Source organism: Micrasema longulum, unplaced genomic scaffold, assembly GCF_059751315.1.
Source record: "Micrasema longulum isolate JH-2025_06_02 unplaced genomic scaffold, ASM5975131v1 h1tg002760l, whole genome shotgun sequence".
In the NCBI taxonomy this organism is placed as follows: Eukaryota; Metazoa; Arthropoda; class Insecta; order Trichoptera; family Brachycentridae; genus Micrasema; species Micrasema longulum.
In genome coordinates, this window is record NW_028279887.1 from 2,020 (window position 1) to 28,449 (window position 26,430).

Here is a 26,430-nt window from a genome sequence, read left to right on the forward strand (position 1 = left end):
AACCTCTTCTAAATTAATTCAAGTTATCATGAAAATTATAAATCACAACTCGTAACGTTTGATAAGTGACAGGACGCCGTAAATGTAAATAAACGACACATAGAAAAAGGAAGCTATCTACAATACTCTATAAAATTCACAGACATTGATGAAAAAAAATCCGATGACGTCACAAAACATCCGAAGACGTCACACTTGATGACGTCACGAATTGTTTATTTTTGGCACCATTCAAATGACTAGAATTTAATCCTTTATATCTCCCTTATTTCTAAACAGATTTTAATAAGAATAGTACCGATTGGCTTGTGATTTTTTAGATTAATTTATTAGCTAATAAAAATTATCCATTGTAATTTTATTTTTATTTATTAAGGAAAAACAACAGTTGTTATTTAAGAATAAAAAATAGTACATACATTCAGTTAAAGTTTTTCACAAATATAATGAGAGAACATGTTACACAGTAAAGAGAAAAATAATATATTACATAAGACATGAGAGAAAAAAAGAACTTTGAAGAAGGTTAAGGGATGAGGAATTAGAGTGGAGGAGAGGGATTTTTATAATATAGTTGACCAATTCAAAATTTTGATATAATAAAATAAACATAATTAAAGGAACATATATTTATTACACCATTTACAGTGTTTTAAAAAGTTTTTTTTTCAGTCACAAAATTTTGTATTAAAAATATCTTAATGGGGACAAAGTAAATTAAATTTGGAGCAGCTACGATAAATAAACGAGTTTTGAACACAATTTTTTTGGGCAATGAATTATAAAAAATGAACGTGTCGTGTTGACTTTACGGGACAATTGATTGAAATACGCTCCAAGAGATATGGACTATCGATAAAATTGTTTAAAATTTTAAAGAGGAAAGACAGATCAGAAATGCTTTTGCGTTTAGTAAGGGAAGTTAAACTATGAAAGGAAGAAGAGTCTTCATACTAGTCAAAATATGAAAGAGATTTACGATCCAGAAGTTCAAGGAATCTATTATGTATTCTATCTAGTTGTGATATATAAATTGTGTTTCGAGGATTCCAAACAACAGATGCAAACTCAAGATGACTGCGAACTAGTGCGAACGTATGCATTATACAAGATTTTGAGGGATGCGGTTGTTTTGAATGGTTGAGTGGTGCGTATAATAAAGCCCAGATTTCTGTAAGCCTTATTTATAGACGCCTGCCCATTGTTCACTTCTGTGATTATTTCTGTAAAACTTTCACTGTTAAAGGTTCTTTGAACCGTTGATATATAAATAAATAAATATGAGGAAAAATAAAAATTCAATAAAAAAGAAAACACAAATAAAATATATTTATAAAACAATAATTAATTACCTTCATGTTGAGCGGTTTGACGTGTTCGTTGACCCAATTTCTGAACGTGTTCGCTTGGATCTCCACCCAGAGGTCTTCTTTGCCCTTGATCTGCATCCCCTTGGCTGCCGTGCCCTCCGGAGACCTGGCGGCCAGGCCGGCCTGGAGCGCCCGGGCAGCCTCCCCGCTCTGGTTGGGGGCCCCGTAGCCCCGGTAGGACACCCGACCCTCCATTCTGGGGCGCCTATCCTTCGCACATGACTGTCTGATGTCTCGATACTGCTGGGTCACCGAGCCACAAACACACGCACTGGGTCAGGTCTTGACACTTCGTAGATCAAATCGACAAGTTACTTTATTGTCTTTTGTACAATGTTGTAATGTACCATCAACGGGGTATTTTCGCAAGTCGGGAATAACGTCAAAAATGAAATGTACATTTAGAGCGGATTTTACGATTTTAATGATATAGGGCATGTAATTAAGAATAGTCCAGAAGGAGCGTAAAATCATATTAGAATATAAACAAATTACAACAGGGATGGAGAACACCTTAAATAAGGGAATATGGAAGTATAGGTATTTACAGGGCTTATGACCTGTCATTGGCTGGTTTAAGTGGCCACTTTACACACTGTGTAACATTCACCATTTTGCCTATGTTTGAACATCCATATTTCTTCAATTCTTCCATTTGTTGATTTCAGTGAAGTCAGAGAGCTAAAAACCTTTATTGTTGTAAAGATATTCATCTGACTGAATTGTTTTCAGGCGTTGCCTAGTATGTAAAATAATCGTAGCGATGAAAAATTGTTTTTTTAACTAGTTTTAAAATTTAATTTAATCGTGACGTATTAGGGGCGTGGCCAATGCAATGGAGCGTTTTTGCGGGAATTTTAAATTATAAATTTAAGTATTTCGTTTTTATTAAAATATTTTTTATTATTTTTTTTATACATTTTCAAGAAACTTTGCAGTATAATTTAATCAACAATATTTTGAGTTTGTCCAAATTTTCGTAGACACGGACTGGATTCAACTCCCCATCCTTAAATATCAAGTCTACAAAAACCTAGAAATAACATTGATTCCATATTTATGTTTAATTTACTGAATGGATTAATTGATGTACCATCGTTGTCGTTACTGGAACAAGTGGCATTCAATGTTCCGATCCGCCGGTTGCGAAATAATAATGCGCTGTTCCTTGATCAGCACAGCGCAGACTATGGCTTGCATGCACCAATGTCCCGATTGTGTCGTATTGTAAACTCGAGACAAGATCTGGACTTTTTTGGTGTAAGTCTTTATAGATTTAAAAAATCACCAAGATAAACCGGATCTTGTCTTGGGGTAGTAATTTTTATTTTTTTTGTCCTAGCTTTAATTTTATTTAGTTGTATTTTATTTTATTGGTGCCTGTATTTATTACAAGAAATTGTCTATCTATATAGAATGGACTGCATAAGTCCGTCAAATAATAACAAATTACCTTCTCTTAACTGTTCTTCATCTCTTTTGTAATATTTTTATTATTTATTTATAAATCATATAACACAAGGCATTTTACAAGTATAATACGTTGAATTACATTCCCAGAAGTTACAACAACTCAATTCGGAACATAAATAATATTACAATTTAGAAAATAACACATATTGAGAACAACAAAGAAAGTTTAGCACCTTTATAACTAAATATATCACAAAAATATATACGCCTAAAATCTTTTCTAACACAAGCAGAATAAATATATATAAAAAAACGCTTTTAAGAATAAAAAAAAAGTAGTGAATCTACTAAGGGAGATAAGGTCATTAACATCACATGCCATGCAGATGATGCTGCCCTATGCCAAGTTAGAATAATGATGAGAACATATCCATCTCAGTTAGTAAATATTTGGATGCCTAAATAATGTCGTATGGTACAATGAACACATGATTATTGGAAACATAATTAGGATATACAAAACGTGTGTCAGACCAAATCATGGTGTATACAACAGAGGCGAGGATAGATAGAGAGAAAATAAAAAATACGAAAAACCAAGTAGAAAAACTAATTAGAAATACTAAATAGATAAACCAAATAACTGCTCAGAACGTCAGAGATGAAAATACTAAAGGCAATCGCAGGGAAACCCAAAAGAGGCAGAATCTAGAGTCAAGAAGTTAGACGGATTTGCGATACCCAGTGCAAAGTAAATAGATTATGGAGAGATAACGTCAATAATTCCATTAATGGACAGCTCCAAAATCCCCTATACCATTGCCCACGAAATCCCGGCCGTTTGCCGTCTGCCCCGAAGACCACCAAGGAGAGGGAAGGACAGCTGAAACTCAAAGTCTCAGGAGTTAACTTTTAGCTGATACCAAATTAATCGATCTTAACCGAGAAGAAGAAGATTAAACTTTCAGAAACAATTTTCTCTCAGATCTTCCAATATGTTCAATGTTCTAATTTTTACCGCGCGTAAGAAAACATTTTTTGTATCCAATTTCCTGTAAAGCTGAACTTCCTCATGTATTCCCTAAAGAGTACCTCATGCCTTGACATCTATGTATATTGGTAAAACAAGTAGATATTTCCTAACTAGAATAAGAGAACAAAATACATAAGTGGCCCTTCTCATAAACTTGGTATAGAGTTACGTCTAGGCATGGTGGTAGAATACGAGTACTATCCTCATTATAGTAGTAGAATATGAATGGAATTCCCTTCCCGACTTCCTCTTCGACTATGCCGAGACGTAACTTTATACCAGGTTATAAGTAAGGCCCGTGCTCTAAGTAATAATAACTTTTCTAAATGAAAAACTTCCATCGTTTTTTATTTTATTTCATAGCTATTCGGGTAAAAATCTTGCAAAGGAGTTTACGAATGTCTGCATTTTGCGAATGGCATTTGAAATTTGAATGGTCGTGTTTTGAGGTTATGTGTGTGAGCACATAAAGGAAACGGAAAAGGCCATTTTTAAACGACTTCAGTCATTAGTCATCAGGTACCGTTTGCAGTAGGTTCCTAACGGAATAAAATATAACTAACACCAAAATACAGCCTACAGTGAACAACAAAGTAATGTTGCCCCCTGGGCCTCATTTAATCAGCAATACGTTGATTTTTAAAATAGTGTTCAGTGCGTTTGGATGCTTGAAGCAGTGGTTCTTAACCGGTGCTCCGCGAGCTTGTTGCAAGTGCTCCGTGAAATTATAAACACTAAAATTAAATGTCGACCAAAATGAAGGTATGGATGATTTTGTACAATGTATTCAAAATTATATATGGTGTGCTAAAATGGCATATTTAGCCGATAGTTTTGATTGTTTGAATAGCGTCAATGCCAGCATTCAAGGAAGAAAAGAAAAAAAATTGACATCCACTGACAAATTGACAGCCTTTCGGAAAAACTTTAATCTGGTCCCTTTACTATGAAAATCACAAATATAAAATAGAAAAAGTCCAAAATAAATAAATCAATTGTCCATCATACATAAATAATTACCAATTCAATAATGAGGAACTTCAGCCCTACGGAAAATTGGATACAAAAAATATTCTCATGCGCGGGGTAAAAATTAGAGCATTCAATTGTACGGCAAAGTTTCTTGAAAATGTACGGAAAAAATAATAAATATTTTAATAAAAACGCACTACTTTGAATGACGTCACTGGTTCATATGAATCAGCCTATGATCTGAGAGATATGGAAGATTTCCGGTCTGCTTGTCGTTTCTTGACCAATGGGAAGAACTGAATAAGAAAAAGCGGAAATGAACCTCTGACGTCACACGCAGAGTTATTTCCGAAATACAAAACTTAATTTGGCTTAGTTTAATAGTCTATTGACAAATAAAAAAAAACATTGAACTTGCTCATTATAATGAAGCGAGAGTACATTTTAAAATAAACTCTTTGGATAATAGACGACAGATTGCTGACTTGATGTTTCTAATAAACCTTTAAATGGCTTTACTGACTGCCCCAATTTACTAAGTTTAATTAATTTCCATGTACCTTTTAAACGTACCCGTCACACCAAATTATTTTACTTCACCGATGTAAACACTAATGCAGCAAAACATTCGTGAATTTATAGAATATGCAACTTATATAATAATATTTCTGGAGCATTAGCGAGTGATATCTTCAACTTAAATGACTGTAATTTACTGACTCCATTACAATATGGCTTCAGGAAGAATTCAAGTACAAAAAACGCATCCTTTGACTTTATTTCTACGATACAGAAACATTTAGACCAAGGTGATTATACTGCTGGTGTTTTCATAGACCTAAAAAAGGCTTTTGACACTGTGGACCACAGCATTTTGATCGAAAAACTTCAGTATATTGGTGTAACTGGAATACGTTTAGAAATTTTTAAAGACTATCTTTCAAACAGATCATCTTTGGTAGAAGTTGGAGGTAAGTTTAGCAATTCTGGTAAAATCACCTGTGGGGTACCTCAAGGGTCTATACTCGGTCCGTTGCTATTTCTTATATACATCAACGATGTGACAAAATGGGGCATCAAAGGAGGAATACAGCTTTATGCAGATGATACGACTATTTTATATCACACTAAAAACAAACAAGATTTACAGAAGATGGTTGAAAGTGACGTTTTACATCTGGCGGAATGGCTGCGTTTAAATAAATTGAGCTTGAATGCAAAAAAGACTCACTACCTTCTATTTGGAAACAAGAGTAATGAATCTATTGATGTCTTTATTGGTGTTGATCGTCTGGAGAAAAAAAATAGCACTAAGTACTTGGGACTGTTAGTGGACTCGCAGCTTACTTGGAATGAACATGTTGAGCGCGTGAAAGGAAAGATTGTCCCTGTAGCTGGAATACTGTACAGATTTCAGAGAATGCTTCCAGTTTCGCTGCTTCGAGCAATCTATTTTTCTATGGTCCATTCGCATTTATCATACCTATGCTGTGTTTGGGGTTTTGCAACTAAGAGCAAAATTTCTGAGGTGCAGATTATTCAGAATAGAGCGATCAGAAATGTGTTTCACCTACCGTATGATACTCATGTAAGGGACATTTATTTTGAAACAAAAATCATGCCTTTTAGCATGCCTTCCTATTTCGAGATAACTGACACTATCATTAATACTACTCTCGACTCAATGCACAGTAACATAAAGCCAGCTTTCATTGGAGACATCCATCGGTACAGTACTCGATCAAAAAACAATATATATATTGGATCTGTGAAGTCTACGAAGTTTGGTACTAGATCTTTACAATACATAGGTTTCAAGGAATTTAATAAATTGCCACAAAAATTTAAAGTACCTATTTCAAAATATAGAAACAGGACGTGCGAATTGAAGAATTATTTTTTCCAGAAGTACTTTGAATAAATAATGTTAGTTTATAGAGAATGCGCATTCTTGAACATATACCTTTTAATATTTCACCGTTTTTGCTTGTATATGTAATTTTTAATACTATTTAAATGTTATTTGTGTTTTTTTCTTTTTATATACTTTTTTTGGCTTGTATACATAATTTAAATTTTTTCAACGTTTTTGATAAAAAAAATTAACCTGTATTGGGTGTGCGCATATTTTGTTAATTAAAAAAAAAGATTTTATTTTGTACTAGTTCAGTATGTATATATACATCCATGTAATTTTTAAACTTTTTCAATTTTCTTTCCCAGATTGCATAATGTAAACATTATTTTGAATTTATTTCCATGCCTAGTATTCTGTTTATTCTGTTATTTTCAAGTATTTTTCATACCCTTTTTAATTTGTAGTATATCATAATTTTAATTTTTCTGCTTTTGTTAAATAATATTTTAGTTTAAAATTTAAAAACGTCTCTAAAAAAATTATTATCTGTATGTCCCTAAATGAGTTTTTTTTTAAAAAACTCCTTGGGAATATTGTATATAATTATGTATAATATGTTTTCAATATAATAAAAAAAATAAAAAAAACTTGAATAATAATAAATTCAAAAGGGAAATCAGCGACAGTGTGCAGGCATTGCCACCGTGGGGAAGTAGTGGTGAATAAAATCAATATTATTTTTTCATTTTATTTTAAATTTACAATGGTAAATATGTACAAATATTTTATTTATGGTTTTCCAAATTCTATTCTTGTGTAATATGAATATTTATTTATGACACAGTACGTACATTGATAATTATAAGTTTGAGATCATTTTTAGTCTAGTTTTAAGTACCTTTTATATAATAACTTTATTATTGTAAATGACTGTAGATTTTAATAAATAAAAAAATATTTAAAAAATAAAAAAACTTTTAGAAAAATAAGAAAAATAAAAACACTGCTAAGAAAATTATTTTAGCTATAACAGAACATTTAACTTTATTGGAAGAAAGTATTGAATATTACTTTCCTTCAATAAATATAGAAAATTATGACTGGATACGAAATCCCTTTGCGGCAATTGATACTTTCAGGGATACATCGAATTGTGAATTTTCGTATCAAGAAGAACGATGAATTACTCAATTAACAGATCGTACTCTAAAGATAAAATTCTCAGGAATACCTCTAGATGAATTTTGGATTTTAGATCAAGACAAATACGCAGCTCTCTTCACAAAGGCACTGAAAATTTTATTACAATTTAAACCTCATATTTGTATGAGCTAGTTTTTTCGACATGAACCAATATTAAAATGAAGAAACGCGAAAGACTTAGCAATTTGGATGAAGAAATGAGAGTACCTATATCGAATATTAGACCTATTATTGCTGAAATTTGTAAAAGCCGGAAAGCTCAGGTGTCACATTAAATCATTTTCGCCGCAAAAATTTTCATTGGAGTATGAATATTTTTACGTATCTTTTAAATTAATGTAATTTTTAACTTGTCTGTAATAAAATAATCAGTTTTATTTTTAATAAAAGTTATCTTTGTATGTTTTTTGAATCTTTAGTTTTAGTGCACCGCGAATTTTCCTTACGATCAAAAGTACTCCCTGACTTCAAAAACGTTCAGAACCACCGCTTTAGAGGATATGCGTGGCAGAGAAGTTTGATGAATAAGTATTTAAACGTAGTTTTTCTGTCACTCTCTCGCAGATGCCTTCCCGAATACTGTGCGAAAAAAAAAAACTGCACATCGGACTGATTGTACCTAACTACAAACAAAAAAACAAACCATCATGCCGTTTCCCCGTAAGGGTAGGCACTGTAGGCAGAGAGGATAAAACGCCACATCACTCTACTCGCTTCCTCTACATTCATACATCTTCTCATGCACGCGCGCCGATTATTTCGGCTTTTAACATGTCCATCTTCAAGTATTTATTAAATTTGGTCATGTCATGAATTTCTCGGCCTTCCTCTATATCTGCATCCATCAACATTCGCATTGTAAATATTCTTAGCCGTTCTTCCGCTGTCCATTCGCTCTACATGTCCAAACCAGCGCGGAGCTCCTTTCTTGATTTTGTTGATAATGCTTGTCTCAGCCTTACATAAGTGTGTATATTTGAATGAAAATTCAAAGCAACTTCGCCGGTAACCGGCAATTAAACATGTTTAGAAAAAAAATTGTAAACATATCCCATTTTTCATACAGAAAACTTAATTTTACTTTGTAGATAAAATGTATACAGGAACTTCTTAATAAAATTGACGAAGCTGGTAGAGTAATGGGCTTGAACATCAATGTGGCCAAAACAAAGATGATAGTGTTTAGCCGAAACCCTCACAATAATGCTGTTTTGCGAATAAATGGTCAAACAATAGAGAGAGTGACTAACTTTAAATACCTCGGCAGTCAAATCACTTCTGATCTGGATCCGGATAAGGAAATTAGATGCAGAATAGAAATAGCACGATCAGCATTCAATGGCATGAAATCATTCTTCTGCAGTGATAGTCTTAATTTAAAACTGAGACAGAGGATGGTCAAGTGCTATGTGTGGTCAATACTGCTCTACGGGGTTGAAACATGGACTCTCAAGGTGAACTCCATGAACCGATTAGAGGCTTTTGAAATGTGGCTTCACCGGAGAATGCTGAAAATCCCGTGGACAGATTTAGTGACCAACGTGGAGGTGTTGAGACGAGCCAGTGCCGAAAAAGAACTACTGTCCTCAATAAAAAAAGAGAAAACTCGCATATCTGGGCCATATCATGCGCGGAAGCAAATACACGCTTCTACAGCTTATTATGATGGGAAAGATCGAGGAAAAGCGTGGGGTTGGAAGGCGACAGATGTCCTGGCTGAGAAACATCCGCGACTGGAAGGGAGTGCGCGGGGTTGAGGCGCTGTTCCAGTTGGCGCAGGACCGGAATGCCTACTCTAGAGTGATCGCCAACGTCGGGGAGACCTGATATGGCACAGAAAGAAGAAAGAAGATCGACAATTTTAAAATTTAGATTCTATTTGAAAAATAGAATACGGATACTATTTTCTTTTCTAAACATGTTTAATTACAGGTGATCGACGAAGATACTTTGAATTTCCATATAAATAAAGACATTTTCGTTCATAAATATCGATCTTAGTTTATACCGAAAAATGATTTCCTTCATCAATTTGGCTGTTTGCTGACGACACTAAGATTCTCAAATATATTGACAGCCCTTCCGACTGCTCACTATAACAATCTGATTTACTATCTTTTAGCACCTGGTGCTCATCCAATAATCTACATCTCAACTTAAGTAAGTGCAAGGTTATGAGAGTTTTTCCTCTGGAAAATCCTATCATATACGACTACTCTCTGAACGATGAAATGTTATCATCTGTGTCTAGAATACGAGATTTAGATTTATGTTTACTTGACACTAAACTTTCTTTTGCAATTCATATATTTTTTTTTTTATTATATTGAAAACATATTATACATAATTATATACAATATTCCCAAGGAGTTTTTTTTAAAAAAAAACTCATTTAGGGACATACAGATAATATTTTTTTTAGAGACGTTTTTAAATTTTAAACTATAATATTATTTAACAAAAGCAGAAAAATTAAAATTATGATATACTACAAATTGAAAAGGGTATGAAAAATACTTGAAAATAACAGAATAAACAGAATACTAGGCATGGAAATAAATTCAAAATAATGTTTACATTATGCAATCTGGGAAAGAAAATTGAAAAAGTTTAAAAATTACATGGATGTATATATACATACTGAACTAGTACAAAATAAAATCATTTTTTTTAATTAACAAAATATGCGCACACCCAATACAGGTTAATTTTTTTAATCAAAAACGTTGAAAAAATTGAAATTATGTATACAAGCCAAAAAAAGTATATAAAAAGAAAAAAACACAAATAACATTTAAATAGTATTAAAAATTACATATACAAGCAAAAACGGTGAAATATTAAAAGGTATATGTTCAAGATGCGCATTCTCTATAAACTAACATTATTTATTCAAAGTACTTCTGGAAAAAATAATTCTTCAATTCGCACGTCCTGTTTCTATATTTTGAAATAGGTACTTTAAATTTTTGTGGCAATTTATTAAATTCCTTGAAACCTATGTATTGTAAAGATCTAGTACCAAACTTCGTAGACTTCACAGATCCAATATATATATTGTTTTTTGATCGAGTACTGTACCGATGGATGTCTCCAATGAAAGCTGGCTTTATGTTACTGTGCATTGAGTCGAGAGTAGTATTAATGATAGTGTCAGTTATCTCGAAATAGGAAAGCATGCTAAAAGGCATGATTTTTGTTTCAAAATAAATATTAAACATGTTATCAAAAAATCCTTCAAACTCCTTGGATTTATTAACAGAAGCACAACTGACTTCAAAAATATCAATACTCTTGAAGCTCTCTTCTGTTCCCTAGTTCGCCCGCACCTAGAGTATTCCTCTGTTATCTGGTCTCCATATTATGGTGTTCACATCAAGAATATTGAATCAGTTCAACATCGATTTTTAAGGGCTGGAGGTTGGGCTTATCCAGAGACCAATATACGTATAATGAGTTAGAAACTAGCTTAAATATATCTGCTCTTCAAGACCGTCGCAATAAATTCGACGTTCTAATACTATTTAAAATTCTCAACTCACTCTTTGATGCGCCTGAACTATAGAGCTCAATAAAATTAAATATCCATAATACCAAATACCATAGAACTAACTTTGGTTTTCATTCCCCTATGCCCAGAATTCTTAGGTCTGCTAACAAACATACCAGTCTTGATTTCTTTGATAACAAGTTGTCTTCTTTCAAACGATCACTGAATCAAATTCAATTGTAAACACCTCTCTCCCGCTTCCGCTCCCACCGAGTCTACTATATACCACTGTGTCCTTCCACTTTCTTTTATAATAATTTTCGGTGTAAATATATCCTTAAAAATGCCCATTGGGCGTATATACGGGGTGTTCATTACACCCTGTCACATCCGAAACCACGATAGTCAGTATTAGCAAGAAGACATATTGGCACATGAAAATAATTTTTTAGAACGAATAAAATTTAAAAATATATAATATCAGAAAAAGCAAATGGTTTATGACTTCAACAAGAGAGAAACAAGGAGGTGGGGAGGAGAAGTCTGATACGCCAAAAACGCGCGGCCGCGCTCCCCTCGCTTCTCTTCTGCAGAAGTAAGCAACCATTTGTTTTGTTTAATATTTTATTTTTTTAAATTTTCTTTGTTCTAAATATTTTTTTTAATATGCTAATATGTCTTCTTACCCTTACTGATCATCGTGGTTTTGGATGTGACAGGGTTTAAAGAAAACCCTGTATAAATAAATAAATATGTACCGATTGAGATAGCTTTTGTAATCGCGGCCCTGGAAGAAGAATAAGATAATTATTACGGCTTTATAATGACACACTGATTTTTTCACTACACAATTATTATGGTCCATCTCACCGAGAGTTAAAACCTTCGCTTCACCGCGAACGGCATAGGCTTCTTGGGCTGCGATTTCGGCTTGGAGCCGCGATTGGTCGCAGACAGGAGCTTGCTCCTTTTCGTCTTCCTCTCCTGTTCCAAGTTCAGTTGGCTGACTACGGCGAGGAAGACGAGAGGGAACGTGGATTCCTGCATGCTGCGCACGCGGAACGCGGAACCAGCTACGCTTCGCCGTCACTTGTTTACACGCGCGAATTCCAACCGCAAACTAGTTTTATAATTTGTTGATTGTTGACTGTGTGAACTGAAAGTGGGAGGGGAAGCGATGACGTCGTGAATTTCCAAATGCCGCGTCACACGAGTCAGAAGACTGACAAGAAATCAGTCGAAAATGTGATCGTCTTCTTTTTCAAATTTTTTTATAGCTAATCAACAGGCTTAAGTAAGCCCTAATAGATTGGCACTAATTTTTATTTTATTTAAGTTTGATGTTGTGCACACAGTGCTATATCGGTATAATTACAGTGTTATTACAAAAAAACATAAACCTAACACAGCACCGATTACGTACACAACACAATACATAATACTATTTCTTGACAGGACGACAAATTGTGACAAGAATGTGTTTAGCGCGTGATTCAACTTGTGTGAAATATGGTGTTTGTTTTATATATTTTCAAAAATAGGCTAAATATTACTAATTATCAATTGAGGCTTATGTTATTAATCGAGGCTAAATGAGTAATACTTAATTAAGTAACACTCAATCTAAACATTCTTAAAATCTACTTAAATTGATAAAGTGTATAATTAACAAAAGGTATGTATATAGCATAATCTAGGCGGAAATGGCAAGTGTTACATCACGAGTTAAGAGAAACAACACCGCTTGCTTCTTAAATGCCTTCCCTTGCTGTAGCAACACATCGACAGTACCGTTTAGTGAGATTTCGTTCACTGTTCTGAGGATCCTTGGCAGAGGGGAAAAGAATCCGATGTTAGTTTTATAATTGCCCACAGCAATGACAGGATTGGTACGCAAGTTACGGCGATGTACATTAAGTTTTATCTTCTTCTCTTAGTGCCCTGTCAGATATCCCCAACGTTGGCATGAGCAAATGCTGAAAAGTTCCCGATTGGTCCACATTAGTATATCCATCCTGAGCCTAACAGTTTAGATAAATTTAAAGAAATTTAATTGCAGAAAAATCCACCTTTTTTACATATCAACCTTGTATATTATAAGCAAGGTATATTATAAAGCAACTCCCATATAAAGAAGAAAAAAAAAAATTCCCAACGTTAGCAATCACTCTGGCGAAAATCTCCCTGTCCTGTGCTGCCCGGAAAATCTGCTCCACAGTCCTGAACCCAGTCGTCTCGTATATTTCGCAGCCAGGACATCTGTCTTCTTCCAGCCCCTCTGTGACCCCCAATCTTGCCTTTCAAAACTAAATGAAGCAAGTGGTACTTTTCTCTACGCATTATATGCCCCAGATATAAAATTTTACGAACTTTTATGGCGGTTAAGAGTTCTCTGTTCGTTCTAGCTCGACTTAAGACTTCGGAGTTCGTTATCTGAGCAAGAATATCATGGGAATCTATACAGTTAGATATTCATTTGTGCAAGAATATCAAACCACCTTTTTCTTTGCGGGTTTTACCTCGCAACTGCGATGTTCTAGATTTTTTTTCTAATGTTTGCACATGTTTACGTTAATAAGTTATACGTAAATTTGTTGCGACGAAGAGGGAAAACATTTTTGAGAAGGAAGTAGGAAGTCTAGACATTTACAGGGCCAGACTTCCATTCATATTCCTTTTTCCAAAATGTTTTCCCTCTGTTGCAACAAATTTAGATCTAAAAACCTCCCTAGGGAGGAAATTCAGCCTGTCTGCAAAGCTTTGGACTTTCTTATTCTTATTCTTAGAGGTGGAGGTCAATGCTATTCAAGCTCCTGACGTCACTGCGACCTGTGAAGATCTGTAATGACGGGAATGTCCATTTGAAGATTACAAAAAATACAAGTTCACGTTTCAAAAAAAGAGGGATATTAATTTATTTTTACAGAAACGGAATAAATTGCATTTAACATATTATATTGAACATAAATATGACAAAAAAATACATACGACGCGTATTCAGAAAATAGCGGGAATTTTTAATTTCGCGGGTTCGGAGAGCCCGATTGTCAAGTTTTTTTTATTATGTTGGTATTTTTCAATTTCAATGTATGTATTTTATAAACGTTTATGTACATTACAAATATTTCAAAGCATACATAACACGAAAAAATTAATACTAAAATTTAAATATACATAGATGGTACAATAAAAATACCCAGCAATTATAGAAAAAGGATGCCATCCTCTCTGAACTTTTTTTCACCAATATGAAAGATGTTGATATCCGAAGAGATATACATGCATACCGGTATACATGCCCCTGAAGTATGCTAAAATTCAGCTATATTTATTGTTTACTTTGTCTCTGGCAGCCGCTATGGTAAGACGTGTTTTTATGAGTTCGGTGATTTTATACTATCTTCTTTTCCATATTGTTAGTTAGAGGCCCGGCAATCGGTACAGGCTACTTTTGATCCCAAAAATACATCGTTTCACTTGGAAAATTCTAAATGTTAAAAAGTGCACAGAGACTTTTGGAAAGTCGGGAAATGACACTGGCTACGTTTTGTTCCGGAAACACATCTCACACTTTCGGAAAATTTATTTTTAAAAATTAAAATAAGAACCACAAAACGATGCCGGTAGCGGATTAGCTACAAAAATGAAATCAGTAAGAAACCTTAAATGGTCCCTCTGCACAATCAGGACCTCGATTACGATAGGAAGATAAAATTTATCTTCAATTTTACCTACAAAGTAAAATTTAGTTTTCTGTGTGAAAAATAGAATATGTTTACATTTTTTCTAAACATGTTCAATTACCGGTTACTGACGAAAATATTTTAAATTTTCATACAAATATACACTATAGCGTACGTAAATATCAATATTAGTTTATACCGTCTCAGTAAATACCGATGAAGATAGCCGTTCATAATCGCGGCCCAGGTAATAGTAATACTTCTTTACTTAGGTAAAGATAACTTGGTATTCTCACAAGCGCAAAAATTTCAAATAATTCGTGTTTTACATAACAAAATATTTTTTGCCAAAATCTAATCGGCTTTCTGGGCCGTATAAGACGGTCGTAATACACAGGTGGGGAGTTAACTGTTTTATTTTATTAGCATGCTAATTGAAATAGCATAGAACATATTTCGCATAACTTTTTTCCCTTTTTTAGTCAACCCTGTCTGCGTAATTTCTTCATTTAAAAAAAAATGGGAACTGGACGTAGCAGACTTATTGCTATAGTGAGGAACTTCAGCTCTACGGGAAATTGGACACAAAAATGTTTTCTTGCGCACGGTAAAAATTAGAGCATTAAATTGTATGGCAAAATTTCTTGAAGATTTACGAAAAACATATAAATAAAAACGAACTTCTATGAACGACGTCACTAGTTCATTTAAATCAACCGATGATAAAAGAGCTGTGAAAGATTTTCGGTTTGCTTACCGTCAACTGACCAATCGGCAGAACTGACCGAGAATAAGTGAGAAACTCCCATTTTGTAATGAGCTAATTTAGGTATCTCCCATATTGTTATAAGATAATTTGAATATCTCCCGTTTTGTAATGAGCTAATTTAGATATCTCCCATTTTATAATGAGCTAATTTAAATATCTCCCATTTTGTAATGAGCTAATTTAGGTATCTTCCATTTTGTAATGAGCTAATTTAGGTATCTCCCATTTTGTAATGAGCTAATTTAGATATCTCACATTTTGTAATGAGCGAATTTTGATATCTTACATTTTGTAATGAGAAAATTAACTTATTACTTACTTTACTATGAATCCACACATTTCAAATGCTACATATTAAAAATATAAATAATCAGTTTTGTTTTTGCAATTAAGAAGTTTAGCCTTATGGGAAAATGGAAAAAAAATGTTATGTTATGTTCTGTAAAAATTAGAGCACTAAGCAAAGTTTCTTGAAAATTTGCAAAATTTTTTTAAAAAAATAAAAACAAAGTTATTAAACGACGTCACTAGTTCATATGAATGAACCAATTATAAGAGAGTTATGAAGGATTTCCGGTTTCATCAACGGACCAATCGGCAGAACTGACCAAGAAGAAGCAGAACAAAACTTGAGACCGTCACACGCGGAGTAATTTCAGAAATACAAAACTTTGAAAAATCATAGCGCTGATAATACGATATACAAATATTGAAAATAAAAACACGTAGAGCTTGGTTTAATTTCTATTAAAAAATAAAATAATAACAAGAATTTCATCATTGCTCACACACTTGCACACACTTACATTTAGAAATTTAATTTAATGAAAAAATTGCGAATGCGTTTAAAAACTCAGAGAATTCACGCCGTGAATGCTAATAATTATTATTCCATCACTAAGGTAAAAAAGCTGGTGGGGGAGGAGTGACGTCATGTTGAGCAATGCCTAATAACTTCTCAACGTCCATTCCACACGTATCGTAACGTCCAAATCCACACGGCACGGTAAATTTAGTGTTGACACAGCCATGCCCAGGGTACGTATTTTGATGGGAAGTAAAAAATTATCTTCAATTTTATCTACAAAGTAAAATTAAGTTTTCGGTATGAAAAACAGAAAATGTTTTGAATTTTATTTCTTAACATGTTCGATTACCGGTTACCGACGAAGATACTTTGAATTTGCACACAAATAAACACACCTTCGTACATTAATATTTATATTAGTTTATACCGTTTCAGTATATACCGATAGAGATAATATAAGTTCATAATCGCGGCCCAGTAGCTCAATCACAAATCAACGTGCTAGTAAGCGACGTGATAACAATTTCTCAGCACGGCTGTTTATCGTATTCGCGATCACAATGCAACATCCGTGAACACCTAATATGAAATGTCAACATATTCACGTCTCGCGACGTATAATCCTGCTGCGCAATCACATATTTGAATTTCACCGGTGTAAATATGGAAAATGTTGTAAAACTGCTATCTTTATTTATTTATTTATCATTTATCATGCTATTTATTGCATTTAGCCGGCAGTTAGCGAGCCAAATGTCAAGAAAAGAAGTCGCCATAGTAATTGTTATTTAATTTTCACTTTTTTGTATTAGATACTCTTTACTATTTTGCAAATGCAATATATTGTAATATTTTTTATAGTGAACGCCGATTTTTCGCCAATGAACTGTATTTATTTACGAGGAAATAAGAAACAAAAAACAAACCGACACGAGCGTTGACTTAGAGATTACACACGCGTTGACTTATGACTGCGATAACTTAAGCATGTTCATTATTGTGCAATGTGATCGCTCAAATGCTTAGCATGTTTTTAAGCACGTCGATAGTTATTTGTGATTGAGCTACTGGGCCCTCAAAAATGACGACAGTTAACTCATGCCCAATGCGTATTTAGTCGTTCTTCGACCGCCATCCAGGCACAACGTTTATCGTCAGAACTAAAATGTCTACTTGTGTCATGAAAGCGTGTAAAAACCTTTCGAATCAACATTGTAAAAAGGTTTTTGTAATTTATAATTGATAAATATTTGTTCATGAGTGATTAGTATTGAAATATAAACGTTATTGTATATATTATATATATTCGCTTGGCGCGTAATTTTAATGTATTTTTCAAAAACATAGATATATTTAAGTGCAGTAAACTCACTTTTAAAACAAGAATTAAAAAACTATTATAAGGAAAAAATTATGTTTCTTTATGAAAAAAAAAATTTTTTTACATTATAAATTTAAGATGTTTCGATTCTCTCATATCAAACACACTCACTCTGTCCATAAACCACCCTCACACCCATATACACTCACACACATATTCACATACCTACCAAAACCACACTCCACTCACTTACCCACGCATCCTCACACACAAGAACTCGCACACATGCACTTCTATGTATTAATATCTAACTGAACTGGATTTTTTTAATTGTATTTATGTGAAAAACTGATTTGGCTTTGTTTTATGATCTTTTTATTATGTTGTGTATATTTTTTTGTATTGCTGTGGTTTTTCTGAATAAACAAAAAAAATAAAAAAATAAACGTCAGCTGCGCCTAGCGGCGCAATAGGGAAAAATATCTCGTTTTTTTTACATTTTTAAAGTAATAAAGGTCTATGAAATACTGTCCAGTAAGTAAACATTTTTTGCTAATTATTAGTAGCATAAAAAATATTTTTTAATTTGTAATTTTGAATTCCCGCAAAAACGGTCGTTGCATTGGCCACGCCCCTAATACGTCACGATTCATGTTTATTTTCAACTTTTTTCGAAACCGTTAATTTTTTTATAGAACATCGTCACGAATCTTGACGTCGCAACTATCAATGCCAAACATGTCGCGTTTTTGTAGTTACTTATTTTTTTATAATTTCTTTTTCAAAGTTGCATATGAAAACATGTCTCTACAACACCGATATTGATTTTAAAAATACAATTGTATCTTCTTCTTCTTTTTCAGCATTATTCTCTCCACTGCTGGATAAAGGCCTCTTCCAAACGTCTACATTCCTTCCTATCACCCACTTTCATCATCGCAATAGAGGCAATGTCGTCGACCCATCTTTTCTGTGGCCTTCCAACACTTCTTTCATTTGCCCCTGGTCTCCACTTTATTATTCTGGGTGTCCACCTGCCATCATTTCGTCTCTGGTCCGGTTGGGCGCCTTATTTCTTTATTTCTTACTCTGTCTCTTAGACATATATATATATATATATATATAGTTAGATAATTTATAAAGCGCCATTTTTGTGAAAATCACCTCAAGCACCATGCACCGAGCATCTGTCTTTCCATGGATCGTTGCGTGCATTTTAATATCTGGCTACTTTAAAATACAATTAATTATTATAAATCCATTTCGTATATTTTTATCGGTATTCGACAACGAATGTTATATTTTCCTATTTTATTGTACCGTGCAGTGTGGGTTTTTTCGGTCGTGTGAAAACAGCAAACGGTTCGGCAGGAAACGAAGACGTCCGAAACGAGATGTTTGGACATACCGTCATAAGTCATAAGACTGGCTGGTGGCTTGTGGCCTTCTATACACGTGAGTAGGTATACTGTGGTTTCATTAAAACGAACCAAGGCGGGAGCGGTTAGCAGTATTTAAAGTATAATGATTACTCTACTAACAATACACAATTGTTTTCAGCTCGATGGCTACTCTCAAGTCAAATTTCTAAATAAGAAAATCGAGTAGAGATAAGTCCGCCGTGTATTTCAACAGGACTCAGCTCCTTGTCACGTATCGAAGTTTACGCTTAAGAATTTCAATGATTTATTTATTTATTATCGGACATTGTTCATGTATACAATTTATAGGGTTTGAATATTACAATATATTTTATTTTTTTAAATTCTTAAATGTTCTTCATCTCTGTTGTAATATTTGATATAAACAGCTCCCCAGGGAGTTGAATCCAGTCATTATCTACAAAAATTTGTATCTTCGTAAAGAATGTTATCTTCAACTATGACGTCATACTGAAGCTATGTCATTTTAGAGCGTAGATATGTGTACTGTGACGTACGCTACGCCTTGTTTCATATCGATGTACCTACCAAAAACTTAAAGGTGGGAGTCGGTAGTGTATCTTCGTAATCGCTAGAGAGATTTTATCTTCAAGTATACCGTCAAGGTGGAGGGTATGACGTCTTTATCTTCCCATCATAATCGAGGCCCACAACCCGGTAAGTTTAAGTTTATTTTATATTCGGTAATTTACGTCTTTAAAATGGTATTCTAGAGCTATTTTATTATACTCTACTAGATAGTAGCTATTTGTTAGTATGAATTTAACGGATTTAACCTCAAGGAATAAATAAATAAAATAATTTAAGTTACTTGCAATTTTTGGTTTATTACACACGAAAATCAAACACAAGCCTTGTACCGCGATCTTCGAAAAACTGGTTTAAGTGGCCACTTTACACACTGTGTAACATTCACCATTCTGCCTATATTTGAACATCTATATTATTCAAAATATTGTTGATAAATCCACCTGGTCCATGAAGAAGTATGGAAATTGAAAAAATAACATTTTCAGGCGTCGACTATTATGTAGGTGAAATAATTCAATTAGATGAATCTCACCCGCATAAATAAAGGTTTCAGCTCTTTAACTTCACAAACATCAATAGATGAAATAATTGAAGGAACCATACCATTCATACCGGTAACCAAAGAACTAACTATGGTTTTCATTCCCCTATGCCCAGAATTCTTAGGACTGCCAACAAACATACCAGTCTTGATTTCTTTGATAACAAGTTATCTTCTTTCAAACGATCACTGAATCAAATTCAATTATAAACACCTCTCTTCCGCTTCCACTCCCACAAAGTCTACTATAAACCATTGAGTCTTTCTAATTTTGTTATAATAATTTTCTATGTATAAATGTGTCCATAAAAATGCCATTGGGCGTATATATAAATAAAAAATATATAAATAAATGTTAATATAGACGGAATCTACAAAAATTTAGACAAACTCAAAATATTGTTTAAAAAAAATGGCTGCTGTTTTCTCAAAAGAAATAAGCAAATTAATCGATAAATGAGCAGTTTGATGTGACGTATTTCGATTCAAACCGTACGCGTGCGGTCCCGTGTACATATACGGCGAATCGGTCTTCGGCCTGTTTCTGTTGCACAGAATGCCAACCCACGCTTCCTGTTTGAATGAGTTTAGTAGTATTTACTAAGAAACGGCGCATTATTCAACACCTGATTACAATTCTGGTCAAACACTCCTTCACACTCCTCACAAGGCTGTAGCCACTGACGAATAAACAGACACGTTATCCCCCTAAGTACTAGCCAAGGCGCGTTAAACAAATATTGTGTTGTCATGATCAAGATCAAAACGATACCCTATAAAGCGCTATCGAGACAGTCCTCACGCGTGCTTCGGAAACGGTGCTGACAAAGTACATCGAAGGATCCGTTGCAGCATTTGAGAGAAGGATCCTCGGAGTAGTATGAGTCACTATAGCGGCTGTGATCAGTGGCGTGCGTTCCATAAAGACACATAAGCAGTGCCTACCCTACTAGAATTTCATAAAAATAACATCAACAATATTTGTAACTATTTTTAAAATTTTAAAAACGCGCCAGAGATAATTCGGTTGAGTAATATATTATTTCATGTACCAATAAGTAAAACGTCGTATGTTAAAAATGCTTTTTTTCGTAGGACTTTTTCAATGTACAATACAAAATTTAAAAATATATACTCGTAGATTACACAAACATCACTCTGTCAGATTTAAAGTTTACACTAAAAATGTATTATGTAACTTAGTAGACATTATAATAATAAATATGTACATCTCCCCTCCCCTCCTTATCCTCTCTTCAAGCATTTTTGTCCTTATCCCGCCTAATTTACAGTAACTTAATGTTCTTAAAATTAATATTTAAAAAATCTTTGATTATTGAGTACATGAAAATAACATTTTTATATGTATTTATTTGATATGTACTATATTTTCTTTACTAACTTTGTATACTATGTGGAAATCTGTTATTAGTTCTGAGTTTATACACTATATCTGTTTGTTTACTAAAAATATGTATGTAGAACTGTTGATTTCCCTAATAAAATAAAATAAATACCGATCAGCGCGCCGCTATCGGCCTGGGTCGGGAGAAGCACGAACTATAAATGCCTTTTTCTTCCATATGAACATAACGCGATGCGGGAACAAAATGTTTATATGTGGGTTTTATTTCAGTTGTAATTACGCGTGTGTGTGTAAGCTAGTAGGCAGTACTTTTTGAACGTTGGTAGGTACATTGTTTTATAAAGTCATGGCGAATAAATAACCTCAAATTGTTTTCCGTTATAATTATACAATCGAGAGTATTTTTGTTTGGCGTTTATTCAAAAAAAAAAAAAAAAAGGTAATTTTTTGGAACTTATTGATTTGCTAGCTAAATATGTCGGTATCTTGGAAAATCACTTGTAATTATCTAGTAGTGCATTTACGAGAATATCAAATAGAGCCCAAAATGATTTAATTTCGAGTGTAGCAACCGTAATAAATGAAAATATAAAATATTTAAAAGAAGGATTTCGTAGCAATATATTATATAAATTACATTAAAAATAAGAAACATATCATTTTTATCATTTATTTGGATATTTGATGTAGCTTAGGTAATTTCAATATTAACTACCTACAGCATAGTGATTCAAAATAATGTGACTAGCGAAGGAAACTGATTGGTAAGATTGATTAGGTACTTATACTATATGAAACGTACTTTTTTCTACCGCCTACCCTAGTTGAAAACTCTGTGCACGCGACTGGCTGTGATAGTATTCTTGAACCACCCCAGTGCCCCAAAGCACTCGACGTTGACAATCAAGTCAAACTTTCTTCGTGTGAAACGCTCGCCATTCTTCGTCTTTGAATGACGAGTGTTCCAATTTAATTTTAACTATAGCCAACAATATTATGAGTTTGTTAAAATTTTTGTAGACAAGGACTAGATTCGACTCCCTGGGGAGCTGTTTATATTAACATTTTACAAGTGAGATGAATAACATTTAAGAGAAGGTAATATAGAAGTCCAGGCATCTACAGGGCTTATAACCTGTCAATGGCTGGTTTAAGTGGCCACTTTACACACTGTGTAACATTCACCATTCTGCCCATATTTGAACATCTATATTCCTTCAATTCTTTCATCTGTTGATGTTTGTGAAGTTAAAGAGCTGAAATCTTAATTTATGCGGGTAAGATTCATCGAACTAAATTATTTCACCTACATACTAGGCAACGCCTGAAAATGATATTCTTTCAATTTCTATACTTCTTCATGGACCAGGTGGATTTATCAACAATATTTTGAATAATATAGATGTTCAAATATAGGCAGAGTAGTGAATGTTACACAGTGTGTAAAGTGGACACTTAAACCGGCCATTGACAGGTCATAAGCCCTGTAGATGCCTGGACTTCTATATTACCTTCTCTTAAATGTTATTCATCCCTGTTGTAATATGTTAACTATAGTCCTTAAAATAAAGCTCGATTAGAATGACAGCTGTCAAACTAATTTCATTAGTGATGGGAAATTACTGATCACTGATCAAATCGATTTTATCAGTTATTTTATGCATCATGAAACTCTGTTTTCAAAAATTGATATAAAAAACGAAAAAAACAAGCCTAGTAGTGTGTTTAACACAATTATTCACCAAAAAGTAAGACATTTATACTTTTTTCACAAATAACATCAAATAAATTCTTTTTTTCTTCGATCAATTTACATTGATCAATTTTTCCCATTTCTAACGTTTTTGCAAAATGATGTAAGCTTGTAAGAACTTCGTTAATAATTAGGTTTATTTTATTTCAATTTATTTCAACAGATGGGGAAAACGTTTTTGAGAAGGAACTATGGAAGTCTAGGCATTTACAGGGCTTATGGCCTGTCATTGGCTGGTTTAAGTGGCCACTTTACACACTGTGTAACATAAACCAACACTGAAACCAGCCAATGACAAGTCATAAGCCCTGTAAATGCCTAGACTTCCATATTTCCTTCTCAAAAACGTTTTCCCTCACTGTTGAAATAAATTTAAATATAAACAACTCCCTAGGGAGAAAACCCAGCCAGTCTGCAAGCATTTGAACATACTCAAACATTGTAGGTTTATTTTAGTTTTTTTTAGTTTTAAATGTGATTTTATATGTGGATTTATGTGTCAAGCATTGTATTAAAAAAATAAATTAACATGCCAGATACGAATGATTTTTCGTGTGTCAATACAAATAACTCCTTTCACGTTACTACAAAGTTATGTCGTCACTTATTCTGACTAAAGCTATTTTAATCAAGCTATATTTTAAGGACTATAAGTAATATAATTTTAAATTAACGGCAGTGGTGAATGTTATGATGTTGGTCTATCGAGAAATGTGCAAATAATATAAATATATTAACATATTACAACAGAGATGAAGAACATTTTAGAGAAGTCAATGTTAAAATTCAAACTTTTTTATATCCCGAAAATGTGTGTGCTCCAATTTTTGGTAGCATATCCATGATCGTCGAATGCAGCCCTGGTGTAAATTAACAAACCCAGTAACTATGAACGTCGCCACTTTTTAAAAACATTTTACTCTATAGGGCGCGTCTACGTATTAATATTACATATTAATACTACACTGGCACAGAAGAAACATTCACATTCTATCACTTCTTCACAATATTTTAAATAATCCCACTTCGCCTGTTTATCTGAGAGAGCTCATCCAACCTCTTTCGCAACATGGAGTATCTCTTCGTTCTAGTAACGAGAGAACCCTTTTTAATACCCTTCCATCGCTTTTATTTTTAATTAATTATAATTTATTTTTTTAAATAATAATTTTGATTCGTAAATAATGGTTAACAAATCAACGCATGTATTTTTTTTTTGCACCATAACAGGCCAGGAGGCCTAATTACGGTGGCGAATTACATCACAGGGCACCCAGGCTTGAGAAAAATCACATTTTAATTTTTGTGTTCTCATCGGGAATCGAACCCGGAACCTTCCGTGCGTGAGTCAAGCGTCTTGACCACTACACCACGGAGGCCGCATTTTCTAGCCTCCTCTTTCACAATAGTAGCTGCTTGATTGTGGAATAATCTACCCACTAATGTTAGAGACGCCCCTTTGTTATTTACATTTAAGTCAAGATTGAAATGTCACTATCTAAATATTTAAATTGTTCCCTTTTCCTTCTTCTTTCCTTTCCACTCCTCTCCTCTCTTCATAGTATAGTGTTATTTTTTTATTTTCATAGTATAGTGTTAATTTTTTATATATTTTTATTTTGTAAATCTTCGTTTTTAATTTTTGTATAAAATTGTAAGATTCAATATGTCCATGTACTAGTAATTTTCTCAAACTGAACGGTTTGGGCAGGTAGGAAGAAATTGCCTTAAGGCATTAAGATTTACGTGCGGTTTTCAGAGAAACATATATCTTTGCGCTGTGCGTGTTCGTAGATATTAAAATCTTCAATCTAATATGTAAAAGAGACGTAAGGAGCATAAATATTTTATTCATCGATCTGCCAGGGTTGCATTCGAGGAGAATGCATTCACAAAAAAGTGGAAAGATGTTGGTTTTTTGTGTATAAAAAAGTTTGTTTTTGAATGTTTACAAACAGCATTTGTTTTTTGTGGATCTCAATCAGATTTTTTCCTTAAATTCCTTATAATTTCCACCCATTTATAACTTTATACTGGATTTTTGGTAATACTAAATTAATATTCAATTCAATTCATTTTTAAAAATCGTATTCCTACATAAGTACACCCCTCTGTTGGTGAGAAGACCGGATTTTGACGTTTGCAAAAAGAATGCCATATTTGAAAAAAGATTTATTTTATGTTTTGGAATTCAACCATAAACAAGTACCGAGGTACCTACTTGAATTCAATATTTGAATGTGAACCATTTTTAGTTTTGGAATTTAATCACAAACAAGTATCTAGGTACCTACTTATCATTGAAAAGTCTTTCGCCAACTGTCGGGCAGGACAACGTCTGTCGGGTCTGCTAGTATGTTTATAAATTGTATAAGTATATAAAGTGTTAAATAAATAAATAAACATGTCAATGGTTTTGGGCCTTAGCAAAACGCTACGCTGCATTTGGTATTCTAACGCAGTACTCTATACACCATCATAATGATTTCAGCCAGTGCCAGTGGTAGGTAAATAGCTCAACACACACAATCTAGTTGTTTTATTTAGTACCTAAACTCACCGAGAACGATTCTGCTCATACTAGCATAGCGTATAAAAGACATGGGTATTGTAAGGACAGTTCAAATTAAACAGACAAACAGATAGTACACGGCCCCAGATGTCAATCAATATTGAAACAAGTGAATTTAAACATGGCCATATTTAAACAGATGTTTAATTGTAATTACATCTATATTATTCATTAAATAATAAATTAGTTGACGCGCCTACATGGAAAATTAAACTAGACAAACACGCAGTAAGCAAGTGGAACCAACACAATGATTTCCTATGACATTCCGTTAGTTTAAAACTAACCGTCTGTTTTTTCACAAG

At 33.5% G+C, this 26,430-nt stretch overlaps 1 protein-coding gene across 1 annotated transcript in view; it reads right to left on the minus strand.

Annotated features, from left to right (window-relative positions):
- Nucleotides 1-1,352: 1,352 nt before the first annotated feature.
- Nucleotides 1,353-26,430, minus strand: part of LOC148271627 (uncharacterized) — a gene marked incomplete at its 3' end in the record, with an annotated part of 31,622 nt that continues 6,544 nt past the window's right edge. The window contains exon 2 of the mRNA XM_088241136.1: nucleotides 1,353-1,693. Coding sequence (XP_088097262.1) covers nucleotides 1,353-1,565 — 213 coding nt within the window. The remainder of the gene's footprint in view (nucleotides 1,694-26,430) is intronic.